At 38.7% G+C, this 20,939-nt stretch overlaps 1 protein-coding gene across 1 annotated transcript in view; it reads left to right on the forward strand.

Annotated features, from left to right (window-relative positions):
• MAP1B (microtubule associated protein 1B) overlaps positions 1 to 20,939 on the forward strand; it is a 68,507-nt gene that overhangs the window by 35,470 nt on the left and 12,098 nt on the right. Inside the window, exons 3-4 of the mRNA XM_021531757.4 lie at positions 11,061 to 11,143; positions 14,752 to 14,892. Of these exons, the coding sequence (XP_021387432.3) occupies positions 11,061 to 11,143; positions 14,752 to 14,892 (224 nt within the window). The remainder of the gene's footprint in view (positions 1 to 11,060; positions 11,144 to 14,751; positions 14,893 to 20,939) is intronic.

Raw genomic sequence — 20,939 nt, forward strand, 5'->3', positions numbered from 1 at the left:
ATGGTCTGAACTGTTTCTTGTTTATGCATTGCTTTTTGTTGTTACAGTTTCAACTACTGATAAGGGCAATTGGCTGGTGAAATTTTAAGAGGTTAGCTATGAAAAGACATTGCCTTTACAACGTAATCTTTGAATATGGGTTTGTATTTCCCAAAGATACATGCTGGCTTTTTGATTTTGATAAACAAAAAGCCTCTCCCTGTTTTTGGTAATCTAATTAGAGGATAGTATTTTCTTTTTCTGCTTTATAATATAGTTCAATTGGTTGTACTCAAGTACATAATCCAAAAATTAAAGGCCAAATACTGGAGGAACTACTTTATGGCTTGTTTTAATTCTAGAAATGACACCCAGAAGAATGTTCCCTTTATGCTGAAATGGGTAAAATCTAGCATTAATTAATATTATTTGCCTGTATTGTACACAGAGGCAATCAATTTCATATTATATTTGCAGTTTGTATAAAATCATCACAGTGAAGAATTGCACATATCCAGTAAAGAATCAGTGGCAAAAGGGGTTTGGAGGTTTTTAAGAGGCTTTCTCTTGTCCCTGCCTTGGGGTGGAACAGTTGCTCTGCTCTTTCAGGCCAGGAAAGCATTTGCTGCTAGAAAGGGACAGTGAATTTAATCCAGAAATTGATTAGAAACACTGTTTATATGTAAAGCAGAATAAAAGCTTTGGGCAAGTTTTACTGTAGAGCTGGAAAACAGGGTGGTTGCCAGGGGAAAAGCTTATACTTGGTTCTCATTAAAGACTTACAAACAGTGGATATTGTTATATTTTGTAGTGGCTGCAGAGACTCAGGGATATTCCACAGCTGGAAAATTAGCTGATAGTAATGCTTTATTCAACAGAATGCCAGTTTCCTAAAATGCACAAAAAAAACCCCAAGTATTAAAGAATTACAACTTTTCCACTGTAATACAGCTGTGATGATTCTATGATTTGTTCAGGGAATAGCAGTAAAACTGTGGCATTACTTGAGAAAGAAGAACTTCACAGTTCTGCAGAGCACCACTAGTTAAATTATGTTTAAGGAGACATTTTGACAGACTACCTAGAGGTTTTCTGGTACACAATAAACATTACAGTACAGGGATCAAGGGTGGATTATTAACTGTGGGGTTTTTTCCCAAGAAAATATACTGATTTGCAAACCATAGGAAAATACAAACATAAGTAATCCTAAAATACTGCAAAGTAAAGTGTTTAATCTGCAATGGAAGGCTTCTGGAACAGCCTTAGTGCTTGCAAATAGATCTGTCATTCATTATTCATAGACTGTCAAGGTGAGGAGATCCTCTCTGATTTGAACCGGGAAGAAGAATAAAAATTTTATCTAAACTGAGAAATTTTAATAAATACATGGCAAAAAAAAAATGTGCTCTAGGGAAGAAATGGATTCCCTATGTGTGAAGCCCTCATAGGTTGTATTGACTTGTCAGATTTTCAACAGGAATGGCAGATGAACTTAAAACTTAATTGCATGTAAGGTAATGATACCAAGACCCAGAAATATTCTCCAGAGGATTTTAATTGGAGCTTTGGGGTTGGCTTCAGCTGCTATAGTGATGAAAACCCATTAGTAAGAAGGCTGCAGCAACTTAGAAACATTAACAGAAACCTTCTGAAGTGATCAAAATTCAGATACTTCTCCCTAAGGAGATGCAAAAGACTAAAAATGTACTCAGATAGAGAAGTCTGGGAAGACAAAAGGCAAACTTCTGAAAAAAAAAATTTCTGAAATACTTATTTCAGTATTTATCCCTCTGCAACACATTTTAAATTTATGTCATAGTTTCCCTGATGCTGCTGTGCTCCATTTTCCTTATGAAAGTGAGAGCTGCGGTGAAGTGCAAGGGAGCATCTGCAGAATGTGCTGCAGAGGAAAGGAAAAATCTTCCCTCCCCTGGCAGTCAAGATGTTGTGGGCTGAGCAGTACAGCCAGGCACTGCAGCACAGCAAGGTAAAGTGAAAGGATGTAAAAAGAAAAGGTTTTAATAATGACAACATTTGAAAGGAAATAAAATAAATTTAACTAAGGTTGTTGATTATTCTTTTGAAATATAGGAAGGGTCATGGCTACTTGGTTAAATACCACTAAGGAGAACCATAATTGCTGATGTTTCCTATCTTGATTTCAAAAGCAGATCTTTATGAGCAAAGAACCTTTTCCATTCCTCAGAGGCAATATTCCTATGGAGTACTCTTGGATTTGAGGTAGATGCTAAGCTAGTTAATGGAGATTGGCATAATCGTACTTTGTTTTAAGAAATAATTAAAATAAGTTTGATAATTTTGTTGGTTGGGCTTGTTTTCTTCCCATAAAAATCAGCCCTTGGAAAAAGTGCCAAGTGTGTTTGGCGCAAAAAACCTACTTAGCATCTTTAACAGCCCAGTAAACAGTTTTGTCTGTGACGTGAATATATTGGTCACTTGGTATAACAAAACAACACTTAAGCTTCTAACCAGTCCTGTGAATTATGAAATATGATGTATTTAATAAGCCATGAAGTATGAGATAGGGGTATTGAGAAAGAAGTAGCATTTTTCCTAAATAAGATTTTATTTGGCTATTTGACAATTGAGATGTGAGAGATACCTTTTCTGAGTAACTGACCAAAGTTCAATATCACATTGCTGGAACTATTTTAAATAAATTAGATTAAGAAGTGATTTGCTCTGCTCAGGGTTATTTAAATTCCTAGGTCCAAAATGTTTTCCAGAAGTTAAAGAAGAAATTTTCCTTCTTTTGTGCATTTCTCCTTCTCTCCCTGGTTAGTAACCTTCCCAAATGCAGTTTCAGTTGAGGACTTTTATTGACCTTCAGGACTCATGAGTCAGCTCTGCATTACTGCAGTCTCCCATCACGGTGTGTTGGCTGCCAGTTTCTATGCAGCACTAGGGCACTGTGTAGTGCTGCTGAAAAATAAATCTCCAGACTAGTTCTGCAGTGCATCCTAGAGCAATGCTGTTTTCTGTGTAATTTAGATTTAAGGATAGGAGAGAGATTAAAGAGAGACAATGAAAAAGCCTAAAAATATAGGGTATATGTGCCATTAATTTACTGTTTTGCTCTTAAGAGCTTCTTAAGATTATTACTTCTGTAATCTAGAGATACATAACTCAAGACTTAGAGAGACACTCACATTTACCTACCTGCCTGCCTCAATTTTGTGACATGCAAAATCTGCAAGAGGAAAAGATGAAATTGCATGGCTTTTGTCTAGATAGTCCCAGACTATCACAAAGTTCACTGGATGTTGTTTTCTGTTGCCATTTGAAACTAGAGTTTCAAGGTCTGGAGTGATAACATTGTTAGTATTAAATAATATTGATATCTTAACAGTCAAGGAAGTAGTTTATGGAAGAATTTCAGCTCTGGGAAGTAGCTGGGGGGTCCATTAAATAAGAAATCCATTATGAGTAGCTTAGTTTTTAAAATATTCCGTATTATCGAAAATATGAAATTGTGAGGTACTTGCAGAACCAAAAGGATTCTCAAGCTACAGCACTCTAGTTGGCTTCTAAAGCTTCATGTTTCTGTTTCCATATGACCTTGGAAATCATTTCCCTATATGTATTTTATGGGATTAAAATTCTCTCACACTTATCAGATCTGTTCTAAAGGTAAAATAAATTGTAATTGTTTAGAGATCACAGTGTCTACAGAGTTATATCTACAAAACCAGTATGCAGAAATAGTCTACAATACAATCAAGATACGTATTTCAGGGAAGCCCCTCTGACACTGTGAATATTTTGGAGGAAGATCTTAAATTTTAATTATCTGGAGCATTAATAAGGGCTATATGTTGCCTTGAAAATAATGGAAAATGCTATATAATTCATATAGAAAGGATCAAAGGGCAAAGCAATGATTAATTGAGCAGTCCCCTAGCATTTCTGAAAGTGTGTGTTTCCAGGTTGGAGGAGTGATTAATGAGGGAAGTAGTGGCTTCAGGTAAATGAATTTGTGAAATCCCATGTCAGACGCTTGAGTTGGAAAGAGGTGTTATCTTCTCCAAGCCACACTGACTACAGTCGTGATGTTGGTTAAGGCACTTCTTGACCAGGAACATTGCATAGCCCTCTAATAAACACCCATCACTCTTTCTTCCCGTCTGCCCTGGTGTTAAACTACTCTGTTCTCTAAACACTCATTTTTTCCCTCTTTCTGTAATCATAGAAGATAATTTCTTGGAGTAAGATCATAAAATTGCACACTCCTTTTGGAAAGCATATTTCCAGGTGTTCCAGTTCATATTTATGTCCTTACTATACTATTTATGTGCTTACTATCCTCTTGCTGAAATCACAGTGCTGCTAAATACTTGTGTACAAGGCTACTGGGATTTAAAGTTTGCTTGTCACGTGAATTGTACCTTTTTGAAGTCAATGGAAGAAGAGAAATTAGAGAGTTCAGAGACAGCCATGCAAGGCTGTGGCATTATATGAAAAAGAAAATACTGTTGCCAGGGATCTGTTGTCTGTGCAGCTGGTTAGGATATTGCATGATTTCCCCAGAAAGATAAAATCTTATATATTGGGAATAATTGGTTGTCATAGGATAGATCAGGAATGTTTGATTTCCTAATCCAAGAAGTACTCCAAACAGTCAAAAATTGCCACTCATTTCACAAAGAGGCTGGTCTTTTTTCCCATTGATAGTGAATGCTCCACAGCAATAATTTATCACTGAACAAATTGATGCTGTTGACTGACAATTTGGTATATTTTTTCCTAAGCAAAGTCGAGGATTAACCCATTTACTGGGCATTGGATTCCACTACTGTTGCAAGTTCAGCATATAAATAGCAAATGGGGTTTTTTTGACTCTGATTTTATTGAGGTCTTCGGAAGTATTGGTTTTAAATTTCACTTGCATCCAGAGACTCAGTGAAATCAATAATGAAATCCTTAGGCTACTTGGTTCAGCTTTTCCTCTTTTGGGAGATAAATTTATTTTAGTAGACATTAAAATTATAATATGTAAACTTTTCTTGTTATTTTACTTAGACTTCTTTACTTCAATGTTTCAGGGTAGTCTTTGATTTTTAATGCTTTAGAAGTCCTTCATAATGTCCTGAAATTGTAAAATATCAATAATTATGTGAGAAATACCCTTTTCTGAAGGTGAGAAATGAGAGTTGAGAGTACTAATTTGCCCAACACTAATAGGTGGGCGTGAAAGGGCAGTTTGTTTCTACTTGATAAATGGCTGTATTTTGACAGCAGATTATATGTTGGCTGACATGGAAGAAATAAATCAATATTTAGTGTGAAAAATGATACAATTAGTCTGTTGATCAACAGGGTGTGATAAAGGTGATGTAATGTCTTGGATTAATTTCAGGATATTTCAGGGCAAATGGTCACAGAGCAGTGAGGTCCCTGCAATCACTTGCAGTTCTTGCAACAGGTCCTAGCACAACTCAGTTCATAAGTCTGCAAGTATTAGGGATTAAAATTTGAGGCAGGAAAATATGAAACCAGCTATGGAAATTAGTGCAACCAGGTCAACTTGCATTCTCTCACTGCTGTCTAAGAGTCCGGAGCAAGGACTGGTGAACTGGGTTTGTGCACAGTAACTGGAGGCTGAATCTTGCAGTCACTGTTCAGACTACATAATCATCTTCTGTCTAGCCTCCCACTTTCAGAACTTTGTTATTATCTGGAGGTGTAAACCCAAATGAGATCTGACAGATAAGGACTTACCCAAAAACAAAAATGAAATTGTATGCAACGGGCTTAATTTCATTAGATAAATGTGAGCTTAAAAATGAAAAAACACAATACGGGAAAATACAATATAAGGCAATGGAAAAATAAAATACAATCTAGGACATTGCCTCTCAGGACTTGTAGTCAATAAATTGTACCAAATCAGATGTGAGTAGAAGAAATGTTTAACTATCACTGGGTTGCAGCTGAACTAAATGAAATTCAAATACCTATTCCATTTATGTGGGGAGAGGGAGAAAATAAACTAGAAATTTATGCTTTCTGGATGTTCACAACACAGTTCAGTACTCCAGCTGATCAGATGCAAGGAAAATTAACCTGACTTTGCAGAGATAACACATAATTCCCTATAAAAAGCAGGTAACATTAGGTATGAATCTGAACCTACCATCATGTCCTGAGCAAGCAGGTTTAAATGATGGCAAGGAAAATAGTCACATTCTCTAGTTCTTTGCAATGAAAAATGGAAGTGTCGTTTTTACAAATCTTTGTCTCCATCACAGGGCTCTGCAATTTTAACTCATTATTAGATTTGTTCACAGCTGTCACATCAGCTCGGAATCCTAGTGGGATTTTATTTTCATTCAGAAATGTGTAAAATATTCTGATATTCATACATATATAGGAGTTATAGCTGGAAGAAAAAATATTATATCTTCTTTGCTGACAGCCTAAATTTAAGAAGCCATGGGGCTGAATTGAGCCCTGTAGGCAGTGAATCCATCTTCCCTGGCATAAATGAAGTTATGCCTGTGTTATGCATGCCCCATTGTGTCAGCTAGTTACAAGACTGAATGATTACCCTCCACAGACCCTGAATTTACCTGCAGGGATTTCAGACCTTTCCTGGAAGGAGCTTTCTGAAGTCCTGTTGTTGCAGTCCAGTGCCTGGATATTAGACAGCTCATTCTTCATCAGGTCTGCAAATAATTTTCTTCTTGCAAATACAGAACTCCAGAGTTTTACAGCATCAGAATTTGCTCTGGTGACTCTGTAAAATCACTATCTTGCTCAGTGCTGGACACTTACCTATTTCTCCAGCTTGCAATTTAGTTCAGCAGGATGCTTAGCATGCTTTGGTATCCCTTTCTCAACAACAAAGGTAAAGAGGATAGAGTGCTCCATATCATTTATGCAAGATTTCTTCAGATAATCAATAGTCTGCTATAAAAGAGTATCTTGTTCCTTTCTCTATGGTCTGAAATTGTTGTTGCTATGTAGTGCCTCCAAGCAGACAGGATATTTGGGGCTGGTCAAAATTACAGTATTATTTGACCATTTATACCCATTGATCTTCTCACTGAAAACAAGGAAAAATAGATTTATTCAGTTAGTAGAACAATCAGATGCTTGTCATGTGAATTGTACCTTTTTGCAACCATCAGATGACCAGTCGTCCAGACTCAGAGTACTCTGTTGATAATACAGAACAGCCACAAAGAGCCCAAAATTAATATATCTGGTTTTGGAAGACAAATTTGAAGTGGACACTAGAAATAGCAGATGAAATAGTGAGCAGTTTGAAGTTACTTAAAATGTATGAGTTATTAGATTACTGTGCAAGGGATATGATAAACTTCCAATAACCTTCATAAGACATGGTAAATCTGAAACCGATTGTAGTTGAGATGATTCTTGAACATCAGTTATTGCTTCCCAGCACAGTGGCTGACACGTTCCAATACTGTCTTTCAAGAGGCTAAGCTTCCTTTAGAATTTTAGGGATGGATGTTTTATGGTTCATTTTGGAGGATTTCTCCCCTCAGTGTCTGGAAATTCCTCCACAAGACCAGGGGCAGCTGGGGGGACCTGGGCATTGAAAGTACTTACAAGTGCAGAGCACTGCAGGTTTCAAGCTGCAGTGGGAGGTTCCACTGGCCAGCCTTGCAAGCTGTGCCATCTGTCAGTACCACCCAGCATGGTGGCTGACGTAACACAGCCACAGGCATGTCTCCTGGTGCTGAAATGAGACCTTGGAGTTCTTACAATGAAAAATGAAAGATGTTTAAAGTTGCCAGAGATACGTGTTTGAATGCCAGATCAGGTGTCAGTTACCATCTTCAGGGAGAAGGCACACTTCCAGAAAAAATCCTCCTTTCACCCTTTCTGCCAAGAATTACCACAGGAAGGATTTGCCTGCTTCGTCTGTGTTTACTTTGTGCAGGAATTGTATTGATAGGGAGCAAGTGAATGTTCTCCTGGAGCAACAGCAGAAGCTGGTGGAAGCCCCTCTATGGAGTAGCCTGTTACAGCGGGTGCACCCATGGGCTGGGTTGCCCAGGCATGCCCAGGAAAAAGTGTGTCAGTAGTGACTCTTGGTTAAACAAAACCTAAATGAGGACTTGATTTCTTTCCCTTGCCATTCATTTGCAGTCTGTTTTTGCACAAATTTAACACAGTCACTATTAAAAGTGTCACCCATGTTCAAGCTGCTTGTTTGGACTGAAAAAATTTACTGGGTAGGTTAAGAAAACAGTTTTGTCACTTTTCTAGGAAATGTGGCTAACACCATCTCCATCTCAATAATCACACAATAAATGTCATTGATACTTGGATGAGTATGGGGGCATTAGGATCCTATGGGCGAAGAAACTGGATTGATGAGTGAAATTTTAAGCAATTTTCACATGCTGTTTAATTCTCTCTGATCTTGTTCTGAATCAAACAGCTGCCAGACTCTTTGCTCATATCAGTATTTAATTTGAAGCTTTAATTAATTAAGTCAAAAGATAGGCAGATACTTGGATTTCTTCCAAACACAAATAATATTTATATATTAAAGTATTTAAAAGGGGCTTTGACTTGCTTACTAGAAACTATAAGCAGGTAAAATCTATCTACCCAACCACTTCCATGCAGTGTGGAAGTTTCTTCCTTTCTTCCTCTGTCAAATCACAGAAATGATCTGTCATGTGTAGAGACAGGCTACAAAAATCCACTAAAGCAACCTCAGATGTACACAAGTCTCAAGTTCTCCCACTCCCATCTGTAATTTGGTACGTCACATTCTCTTACCAGTTTATGAGACGTTGTTGCTGCTCTCTGCTCCCACACTGTTCTAATTAACTTTGGTGTGATAAAACGATTCCCATGGGAGACTTTCCTTAATTCCAGCTGAACATCTCAGGATATCAATCTGGGCAGCAAGCCTGCATTACTCTTACAAAATTGCAAATAGTTTTTCCAAGTATTTCCTATTTATCAAGCAGTGACATGGGACCATGTTACTGACATCAGCAAGTAGCTGCAAACTTCCCAGGTGTTCCTGGGATGGGAGCCCTCATAGTGACTCACACCCTGCCAGCGGGGTCCCCACCCTGTATGGTAATCAGTAACCTGTTTATCCCGAGGAGTTGAAGAGGGAAACAGTCACACATGCATCTCTGAGTGGGCACCCTGCACCTTGCCTGCCTCTGGAGGTCAGTCTCAAGGCTTGTGAGCCCACACGAACACTGGAGCAGGGTGTCTGGTAGGATGTAAGTAACCACTAGCGCTGGTCAGCAGGAGCTGTGACTCCTCAGGTAAAATGCTTCCCAGCTACACAGACACACAGCTTGGAGCAGCTTCAGTTAAGTCCAAAGTATGTCCTTTGAGCCCAATTAAAGCTGTGCATTTTTGTCTAACTAAGCATGTGGATTTTTTTTTTCTACCTGTGTTTAGTGTGTTCATGTGTTAAAGTGTTCATGAGGCTTAGTCTAGCCTGAAGCAAAGTATGTGCTCAGTGTCACGAGCTATTAAGCAAGAAATTTCAGCGTCTGCTAAAGGGTTCCTTTTGTTTCCTTAATGGTAAGATTCAATAAACTCCGCCTAATATCTTAATTTAAGGGAAAACTGACAAACAACTAAAATATCAGAGCACAGAACATCTTCTGAAAGCGTCTGCTGTAACAAAACCATCTGGATGTTTTATTGACTGTAGCTTTATATGTGTATTTCTGATAGGCAAGGAAGCAAAACTTTCAAAATAAATTGAATTGCAAAGGGTAATATCAGAATTGGGTGTTGCAGAGGGAGTGAGACCTGCCCTCTTCCTCTTTTATAATACATAATTTGTATCCTTCTTTCAAGGAACTATAGCAGAAAGAATATATGTTAAGAAAACTAGGTTTCTTCAAACTAAGTAGATATTTATTCCTAAGTTTCTATGCACTGTCACCCACAAGAGAATAGATTACAACCCTATCTCACATTTTACTTGAGAACACTATTTTCCTTCTCCGTCACTTTCTGTTATTTGGTTGTAAGCTCACACGCTTATAAATGTAGAGATTCCCCAGAGCAACAATGACAGATGCAGCGCAGTGGGAGCTCAGGGGGCAAGGAGGAGGAAGAAGGCAGGATTGGTGCATGCAGGTCAGTGAGGAGAGAAGAGGACATCCCTGGGGCAGGTAGGACAGCTCCAAGCCTGCCCCAGCCAGGGACACTGTGGGAATGGCTGACTGCCCTTTATCTCGCACGATGCTCTCAGGCATGTGGAGCTCCTTTCAGCCTAACTGTCCTCAGCCTTGTTAATTTATGTCTCTTTACAGGGGAGGTTTTCTAAGTTGGCAAATAGGTCTGTGTCCCATACTCCCTTTTAGGCATAATTAATTATTTTAATTGATTAATACTGAGCCAAGCAGTTTGCTCAGAAGGGACAGCTCTTCTGGTTTTTTGGACTAATTACCAGTCTGAATTTCTGAATGACAATCCAGTGCTAATTAATTCTCACAGAAAGAGACCCTGATAAGAACTTGCCAATTAACATAAGAGGGGGGAAAAATCAACAATCCTATTTTGTTTTTCTGGCATCCACTCCCAGTCAGATGAATATCACTATTAAATACAGAGACAGACTAAGTATGAAAGCCAGTAGGCTGTGAGGATGCTTCAAACTTGCCCAGACTTTACTAATTCAGGATCTAGATGTTAATTGTATGCCCTGTCACTCTTGTTGCATGACATTGCTTGCTACAGCTTTTGTAAGCAGGAGTGAGATAAAGCAGAGCAGCAGGGCAAATATCTACCCATCCCCATAGGGAACTTTTTGCAGTATCCCAGTGTTAATCAATACCAGTGGAAGGCTGAAGGGAGCATTTTGGGAGATAGGTTCTAGTTTTCACATGGTTTGTCAGGGCCAGATGCCCAGCTGATGATGGTCACTCCCTTATCTGCACCAGCTCTGTGAGAGCAAGGTGTGGTATGGGTACACCTTCAGACAGGTCAGCCAGAGAGCTCTCACACAGTGAGATATTCAGCAAACTCATGGAAAGTCCTGGCGTATACAGCAACAGTTGAATTTAATTTTTCTTTTTTCCTCTCTGCACTTGCAGGTCAGAAGATTCTTCACCACAGAAGTGATGTCTTAGAAACTGTAGTCCTCATCAATCCCTCAGATGAAGCAGTTAGTACTGAGGTAAGAAATACTGTGTTGAACATGTCATGAAAACTCCACAAAGTGGACATAATGAGGGCACTGAGGCAGATGTAATTGAGGTGATTATGGAGCATCAGTCACTGCCTGCCACCTTAGAGGCTGACAACCTCACATTCTATTTTTCAATATTTTAGCAGACAGTGAGAGCAGGTCCTGACTGTGAATGTTTATTTGGAATAAAAACAATGAAAAATGTCACCCATCCCTCGATCTTTTACCTTGTTTCCCAGACTCCTAACAAATTCTCAGAAGCATGGGACAGAAACATACCTCTGATCCCAGCATTTCTTTTCTCATAATGCCTCATATTATCTTCTTGATGGAGTGGAGGCAGCTATGGTTGAGATTTTTTTTACTTTGCCATTGTTTGGTAGCTCTAGATGCCTATTTTGCATATGAAAAAAGTGTCTGAAGGTGCCCAGGGACAAATTTGGGTCAGAGAATTACCAGCTCTGTGGTGGTGGCTCTAGGTTGATCTAGCTATCCTTCAAAAAGCATGTGACATGATTAGTGAACCCTAGAGAGTGCCCTTAAGAGGGCTGCCAATTCCTTATGAACTCAGCAGAGTCAAAGAACTGATTGTGTAGCTCAAAGACAAAATTGATTTATTTAGCTAGTGAGAAGGTTGAAATAATAGGGACCTAATTGCATTGCTGGTCTGTGCTGGGAAGCACTGGCACAGTCTAATTTCTTTTGGGAGATGAAGCACTTCTGCTGGTGGTCACTGGTGAAAAAACAATTTTGCTGTCAATTGCTAAATGATGTTGAACACAAACAGAAGAAAGGACTCCAAAACAAAAACGGTTTCTGAACCTTTAGAATTTTAAAAGCCACCTTAGTCAATGGGAACTTACTGAAATACAGTGCATGAAAATCTCTAACAAGCCATTAGAGGTGCTCAGTAAGGACAAGCAGTATAGCAACTCTATGCATTCATTCTGAGTAAAAAAAACATCAAGTGTGTGCATGTGTGAAGGGGTGGAAGAGACGAAAAACTGCCAAAAGCCAGGAAATGCTATTCCTTTGATGGATAGCTACATGGGAGAACATGATCAGACACCCATTAATGATTTCTGAACCCTGGGCTTACTCTGTTGGCTCTGGAAGATGTTTGGCTATGTTACTATAAATTTTATCTCACAAGATTGTGGGAGGTGATCTTTGCTTTCATCCTGCCAAACTGGTCACAGTCAGACAGATGAGATTTAACTTGGCTGGCTAAACCAGCCAAGACACAATTCAGAAAGAGACAATCAAAAAGAGGTGTCAGAATTAAATCAGAGGTTGGAGTAGACATTCTTTGTTTGCTATGGCAAATAGAAAACTTAATTTCATATATCAGAGATTTCTATGGTGGATCTAAGGGAGACAGAGATATACCATGAAGCTGTGACTTCACCAGAAGAGGAACTGGAATCTATTCACTCAAGAAAAAAACAAAACACACAAACAAAACACACAAAAGAAACAAAAGTAAGACAATAGCATAAAAAAAGAAAACCAAACCAAACAAGCCAACAAAAAAAAAAAAAAAAAAACACACAAAAACAAAAACAAAAAAAAAAAAAAAAAAAAAAAACAAAAAAAAAAAAAAGAAACTAATACAATATGCCTGGTAACCTGGCTGTTAATAGCCTTACCTGGTGGTACTCCACGCATGATGGTGTCCAAATCTCCTGTCATATCCTGTCAAATGCCAAACACCTCCCATAAGAAAGAGGCCCAAAGGGAGAGATATTCTTGTTTCCTGAAGAAAACCCAATGAACATTTACTACCGTTTTAGGAAGTCCCCACTCCATTGCTTTAATTTTTCTGTGACTATACCATATCATATGTACCATATCATGGGAAAACATTGATCTGCTGATGTGCTGGTCTCTGTTCACACTCCATCTTAATCTCCATTTTGACTAAGCCTGCATCTTGCTGTGAACTTCTTTCAACAAGTTTTGGACTTCAACCAGCAGTTAAACTGAATAGAATCATCACCTTGCAGTATTTCTTCTAGAATTAAATGGTCTTGAAATCAGGAGACAAATTTCTGGTCATCCTTCAAGAAAACCTTATTCATACCCAGAGACAGAATTTATGTGTCTCTTACGGTCTTCCATGTGCATACATTATGATCTGTAATCTGCAAATATTTATTTACTTACTTTCTTGATATAGTTTGCTAACTCTGCAGAATGTACTTTATTGTCAATTAATAAAATAAGTTGAAGGGCAAGGAATTATATGACATTCATATATCAGTGATTCACAAGTTAGGAAGTAGTTTTACTGCTGGAAAACCTGATGAGTTTACACAAAAGTTGTCAGACTGATAAGCACTGCTGGCAGCAACAAATTAAAACTAAGAAGAGGAAGCCAACGCTGATACAGTTTTAATAGAGTGAAAACAGAGAAGATTTGAGTAATGCACATCAGACAAATGTTTGCACTTATCTATATTTTTGTCTGAAATAGAAATAGACACACTAAATCCATGCATGACATTTCTGAATTTATAATTATTTTGTACAATAAGTGACCGGCATTAGTCCTATATTTAATTAAAGGAACTTTTTACTGCTCAGTATCAGGGTCATTTCTTTAATAAAATAACAGTGAAGATATGGTAGAGTTGGGATCTTTTTTGAGATGCATACTCTCCAGTGTGTGTTTTCTTGTTGTACTGGAAACATGAGTTGTTCAGCAGAGATTCAGGTTAAGCCTCCCTGGCTCAGCCTCTGGGCATTCACAAGAGTTATTTAGAAAAATTGATTGTTTGACAATCAATATAAACCTTGGAAAGAATATCTTGCTAGGAGAGCTGATTGTGTCATCTCCATGGAGATGGAGCTTGGTGCATTATCATGTGGAGTTGTCCCAGATGGACTCTGCTCATTTGCTCAATTAGTTTAATATGTGGATAGCCTAGTTCTGAAATCACTGTTCAGGTTTGATTTAATTCTTCCTTAATAGAGGAATTAGTGCACTTGAAATTCATAGCTTACCGTAGACTGAGTTGGTATTTCAGTGTTTGGTAAGACTTTTGAAGTATTTGCAAAGCATTTACTCAACAGTATAGAATATTATACAGGTTTTGTTTGTCCTAAATATAGAATATATGGCTCTCTCTTAGCATGAAGATAAATCTCCCCCTTGGGAGTGGTAAGCAAGAACAATTAGTAGCTGAATTGAGGGTCAAGTAAAGTAACAAGCATGTTCTTGTGAGTAGTTTACCAAGGTTGTTCTGATACAATTCCATAAAAGTATACCAAGAACTATACTGTGAATAAGTTTGTTGTTAAAATAATGATTTTTCATTCAAGCTGTATTCTGTTATGCTTCTTGCTGTTTTTTCCGTGTCATTAATTTGTTTTTTATTTCAGACCTTCTTTCTAACTGCATTTTACCCCTCCTTTTTTTTTCATGTTTTCTCCTTTCTCATTGTCTTTTGTAAACAGCAGTATAACTCCATAATGCTTTGGGAGTTCTGTTCCAGAGACTGGTGGTAAATCAGGAGAGATAAAGAGTGTGTTCTCAGTGGACTATTGAAACATGTGGTCACTCATACATTATTGATCTATTTCTCTTCTTCTAGGTGCGCTTAATGATCACAGATGCTGCAAGACATAAGCTCCTGGTTCTAACTGGTCAGTGTTTTGAAAATACAGGAGAACTCATTCTTCAGTCAGGATCCTTCTCTTTCCAGAACTTCATTGAGATCTTCACAGATCAAGAGGTATGTTTAGAAAAGTGTCTTCCATGCATTGTTACGTGCTGGCAGAGATTCTTAGAAGACTAAAAGTGTCTCACTGTCTTGTTAGATTTCCCTAGGCAGCCTGGTGCTGCTGCTCTTTACTCTTTATTATAGGCTTTCTTGCAAAACATTTATTTATTTTACTTCAGACTTAATGTAAATTGCCTAACAAAATAATTAAATATGGATTTGGGAAATTAAATTACAACTTTTGGAAAGTAAAAATCAAGGAGACAGTGGAAGGAGATAGTGCTGTGTTTAAAATACACAAATTGTTAACCTAAGGTGCACATACAAAGTATTTGAATTGAACTTTATGCCAGGTTCTTGTCTGTGGCTAATTAGCAAGTGGCATTAGTAAGACAGAGAGTAGTTATTAGAATAACTGTATTTTTTTGCACCATCTACCTGCTTAACTTTTTTATAGTAGTGTCTAAAATATGGCAAATGACTCTGTAAAACTTGTTTTTTTTACATACCAAAATAATAAGCATCAAATATACCAGAATTTACCATTTGTTTCATGACTTGTTACTTTGCTCTCTTAATGTGCTCTGTCTGAAAGCTCCCATAGGGCAGGAATCCATAGTAAACAAGCTGTCGTATTTAATTTGGCAGCCATGTAAAGTATATATTTAAATAAACTGTATGGCTGTATCCATACAAATTTAGTTTCCAGTATTAATTAGAAGCATGTCAGTAGACTGAGATTTGAAAGTTCAGCATTGAAATAGCATCATTTGCATGAGCTCTAGTTTGACCTTACTGTATCCATGTGATCTATTCTCAAAGCCTCTTTGTTCAGCAAATGATTGGGAAAAGAGCTGGATTCTTGCTCTCTGAAACAGTCCTGGCACCTAAAATTCACTGGCACTTCTGAGAGTCACTTTTCTATGAAATTACAAACTCAAGTTCTTTATGTCTGTCTAATTAGCGACACATAATTACTTTTTGACTACATGCAAAACTAGGGGCAAATGCTACCATTACCATTAGGAAAAAAATTATTGCTTGGAAAGTGGAAGGATGGGGGTTGGCCATGAGTTGCAGATGCTGTGGGATTGCTGTAGTAGTGGGTGTTCAGGACACACTCCCATGGGCAATGAGTAAGGCTCATTTGGCTCATCTCTGGCTGGCAGTGTGCTCACCAGCCAGCTGGCGTGGCTCTCAGCAAGTGTTGGTTTCTAGCCTATTGTTTCTGAAGCCTCGGGGTCTCAGTGTGTCTGCAAGCTTTCACAAAACCAAAGATCATGTTTGTCATGCTGCAGTTGATGTGTGCAATCTTTTTTAAAAATTGGAAAAATTAGGAAAAAAGGTCTAAAAAAAGTGGTTACTGGTTATCTATGAGGTAACGAGATGAAAAATTTACTGTGCTGTCCTGATCCTAGTGGACTTGACAGTGCCAGATTTACAGTTGGACTCAATGATCTTAAGGGTCTTTTGCAACTTGAACAATTCTATGATTCTATGACCATAAAAGGTGGGAGAAAGTGTTCCTGGCCTCTGCCCATTTTTACTTCACTGGGCCAAATCTGAACTAAGGTCAAGGAGTGTGTCTGCAAATAAGTAAGTACACTTCGGGTATAAAGTCTAATTCAGAAATCTGTCTCTAGCGTGCAGGAAAAGCCTGAAAGCAGTGTTTTCAATTTATCCTATTTGGGATGGTGTAAAATGTCCCATTCCCCTGCTTCTGCAAGAACAGCTAGAACAGGAAAGTCTTTCGTTGTACCTTTGTGATTCAGGGTACGAAGTAATAACCACGTTTTCTCTGAGCAGCCAACTTTCTGTTTGTCTTCACTAGCTGTGACACCTTTAAAACTCAAGCATTCCCCAACAGATGTCTCAATGCTTAAAAAGATTTATTCAGGTTTACAGGTATATTTCTTTGCTCACACAGTGGTTTTGAATTTGGAGAAGAGAAGGAGTGGCTACATCTTTGTGTTGCTGTCTATCCCTAGTGTCACCATTTGAAATTCAAATCCATTGATAATTTTTTCTGAGGCATGACTGAATTTGCTATTCCTAACAGATACAATCTGTGCCTGGTATAAACTTCCTTTAATTTTTCATTAGCCTGGGCTTCCTGTGGCTTAACACTGTCTGCATTATGCATGCCAACTTTAAGGAGCAAGAAAGTCAGAATTTAGAAGTATGAAGCAGAAATCCAAATATGGTATAATATAAACTGAAGAGGACTCACCCCGAACCTTGACACAGTATATTCATTAGCCCAATATATTGTCATAGAATTTTTATCTAGACAGAAAATTGGCACTTTATGAGAAACAGTCTGTATTCCAGTTTTATTTCCTTGTTCATGCAACAGACTTGGATTTATTCAGATAAAATTATTTTTTGTTACATTTAGCTCTCCCTAATAATGTGTTTTCAACCCTGATCAGAGATCAGAGACATATCTCAAGGAGTACTCTTGAGAATCTAAATCCATTTCAAAGCTGTCATCTGTGCTGCCCCTCTTTTCTTAATTCTGCAATAAACAACAGTAATGGTTCCCCTATTGTCCTTATCTTTCAACCTTTTCAGCCTTTTCTCCATTTTTTCTTTTTGCTTTGTTTTTCATTTGCAGTCATTCAGATAGGGCCATATTTGACATATGGGTGAGATTTATTTATACTCCTGTCAAATGGTTTAGATAGTAACAATGATACATGAAGGTAGAAAATATTTATTTTGGGCTTTATTTATCTCTTGGTTGGACTGTTATTTTTAAAACAGCCACTGCATCTTTATTGAGATCTATGTTTGGGAAATGCTAAAAAATAAGTTACATAACACAAAGAAAAAAGTGAGACCTACACACAAAGAGGCCCAAAGAGATCCAACAAATCAAACATCATTAATCTTTTATATATTCATTTCTTCTATTGATACAGCTTGTGGTCCAAGAATTCCCATTTATTCAGCCGTAGTGTTATCTATATCATCCTTATGAAAAATGTTCTTCATTCTTGAACTGACAACTGAATCTAGGTTATGGTATTTTGCATGATGATGTGCTGGCAGATTTTCCACTGACATTTTATATCTGAATTACTTCTTTATAGAAGTTTAGTGGTCTCTTTTTTAAAGGCAAATAGAACAGAAATAAGCTACATTTAACCGAAATGTCAGCTAAAAAAGTCAACTGAAAGTATCTGTGGGACTGAGATAAGGTAAAATATGTCATACTTTTTCATGTTTGTCTACTTATCTGGGATCATCAAATACTGTTTTCTAGTTCAAAACCCTGGAATAAAAAATGGGTCTTTGTATTGTGGCATCAGATTCGTATTTTCTGTGCCTTTATTGCAGCAGTTGGTTTTGGTACTAGAATGTTAAGTAATACTTAAATACTCAAAATTAATAGAATTACTCTAGATTTCAAATTTTGTGGTCCATGAATTTTAAATTAAACTAGTGACAAGGGCATTTTAACCCTATTTTTTTTCCTTGATCTTTCTTTGGCTCTAAACCTTGGAATCTCAGAAGTACAAAACTTAGAATAATAGATTCATAGAATCATTAAGGTTGGAAAAGACAAATTCACAGAATTGTTTGGGTAGGAAAAGGTCTCAAAGATCATGAAGTCCAGCTCTTACCCAACACTTCCAAATTCAACACTAAACTATACCCCCAAGCACCACCACATCTACAGACCATAAATACCTGCAGGGATGGTGACTCAACCCCTTCCCTGGGCAGCCTGGTTCAGTGTCTGACAGCCCATCTGGGGAAGAAATTTTCCCTCTTACCCAATCTGAACTTCCTCCAGTGCAATTTGAGACCATTTCTTGTCATCCTGTCATTTGTTATTTTTGAGAACAGACCAAGCCCCAGCCTAGCTACACTCTCCTTTCAGGCATTTGCAGAGAGCAATAAGCCTCCTTTATTGCAGGCTAAACAACCTCAGCTCACTCAGCCACTCCTTGTGAGACTCTGTTGCCTTCCTCTCGACATGCTCAAGCTCATCAGTGTCTTCCTTTGAGAGAGGAGCCAAAAAACTTACAGTTATATCCATTTCTGAAATATTAACTCATTTCTTAATCACAAAATCACAGAATCATTAAGGTTAGAAGGTACATCTGGAGATTTTCCAGTCCAAGTCCCCTGCCAGGGCAGGGTCACACAGAGCAGTTGATGCAGAAACACATCCAAGTGCATTTTGAGTATCTCCAGAGAGGGAGACTTCACAGTGTCCCTGGGCAGCCTGTTCCAGTGCTCTGCCATCCTCAGCATAGAGAAGTTCTTCCTTATTTTGAAGTGGAACTTGTGTTTTAGCTTATGGCCATTGCTCCTTGTCTTGTCACTGGCTACCACTGAAAAGAGTCTGGCACCATCCTCTTGACACCTGCCTTTGAGATATACATGTGACAAGAACACCTCTCAGATTTCTCTGGACTAAACAGGCCCAGGTCCCATGTTCTCACCTCCTAAGAAAGATGTTTCAGTCCCTTCATCATCTCTGTGGCTTCTGCTGGACCATCTGTAGATATTTGTCTTTCATGATCTGTGGAGACCAGAACTGAAAACAGCACTCCAGATGTGGTCTCACTAAGGCTGAGTAGAGATCATCTCCCTCAACCGTCTGGCTGCACTCTTCCTGATTGAAGAACTGGTGTTGGGTTTTCAGGAATGGTATGCCCTAGGGATACAATTTACCATCTTGGCCACGGGGACACATTGCTGGCGAATAGTAAACTTGTCATCCACCAAGACTCAGGTCATTCTCTGTAGAGGTGCTTGCCAGCAGTTCAGCCCCCAGTCTGTGACTGGTACTTGGGGTTATACCTCCCCAGGTGCAGAACTCTCTATTTGCCTTTGTTGAACTTCATTGTCTACACCCAGTTCTCCAGCCTTTTGAGGCCAAGCTGAATGGCAGCCCGGCCTTCAGGTGTATCACCCACTCCCCAGCAAACTTATTCAGGGTGCATTCCATCCCTTAATTCAGGTTGTCTATGAACAGTTTGAATATGACTGGATTCTCCTCAGCCGATCACAACTATCTGAGCTCTGCCATTCAGCCAGTCCTTGATCCACCTCATTGTCCATTCATCTAACCCACATCTTCTGAGCTTACTTTTGAGGATATTATGGGAAATAGTGTCCAAGTCCTTGCTGAAGTGAAGACAGACAACATCCACTGCTCTCCCCTCATTGACCTGTCCTGCTCTGCCATCATAGAAGACTGTCAGATTGGTCAGCATGATCTCCCCTTGGGGAATCCTTGCTGACTGCTCCTGATGACCTTCTTTTCTTTTATTTACGTGGTGATGATCTCCAGAATGATCTATTCCATCACCTTTCGAGGAGTGGAAGTGAGGCTGACGGGCCAGTAGTTTTCTGGGCCCTTTTTCTTCCCATTTTTGAATACAGGAGTAACACTGACTCTCCTCCAGTCATCAGTCATCATCCATCTCTCCTTTTCCCCATAATTTTTCAAAGAGTGACTTTGCAACATCTGCCGGCTATCTCAGCATGTGTGGGTGCTTCTCGTCAGGACCCATGGATTTATGGATGTTATGTCTGCTAGGTGATATCTAATGCACCCCCTACAACAAAGAAAACTCTTCCTTTTCTCCAGCATCCCTTATCTCCAAGATCTGAGGGCTGGCCTCAGCAGTAAAGACTGAGGCAAAGAAGGCATTCAGTTATTCCACCTTCTCTAAGTCTTCCAAGACCAGCAGACCAATCTGATTTATCAGTGACCCTACATTTTGCTTATTCTTCCTTTGGCTGCTGATGTACTTGCAGAAGTCCTTCTTGCTGTTTTTGCTGGCCCTTACCAGACTCAAATCTAGGTGGGCCTCGACCTTCCTTGTTACATCCATGCATATTCTGACAATGTTCCTATAGTCCTCCATCTGGTCTGTGCCTTTTTCCACATTCCATAAATTTCTTCCTTCCATTTGAGATTTACTAAAAGCTCCCTGCTTATCCATGCAGGTCTCCTGATCCCTTTGACTGATTTGCTGCTCATGGGAATACACTGGTCTTGAGTTTGAAGGAAGGATGATTGAATACTGACCAAC

This window comes from Lonchura striata, chromosome Z (assembly GCF_050655825.1).
Source record: "Lonchura striata isolate lonStrDom1 chromosome Z, ASM5065582v1, whole genome shotgun sequence".
NCBI classification, from domain to species: Eukaryota; Metazoa; Chordata; class Aves; order Passeriformes; family Estrildidae; genus Lonchura; species Lonchura striata.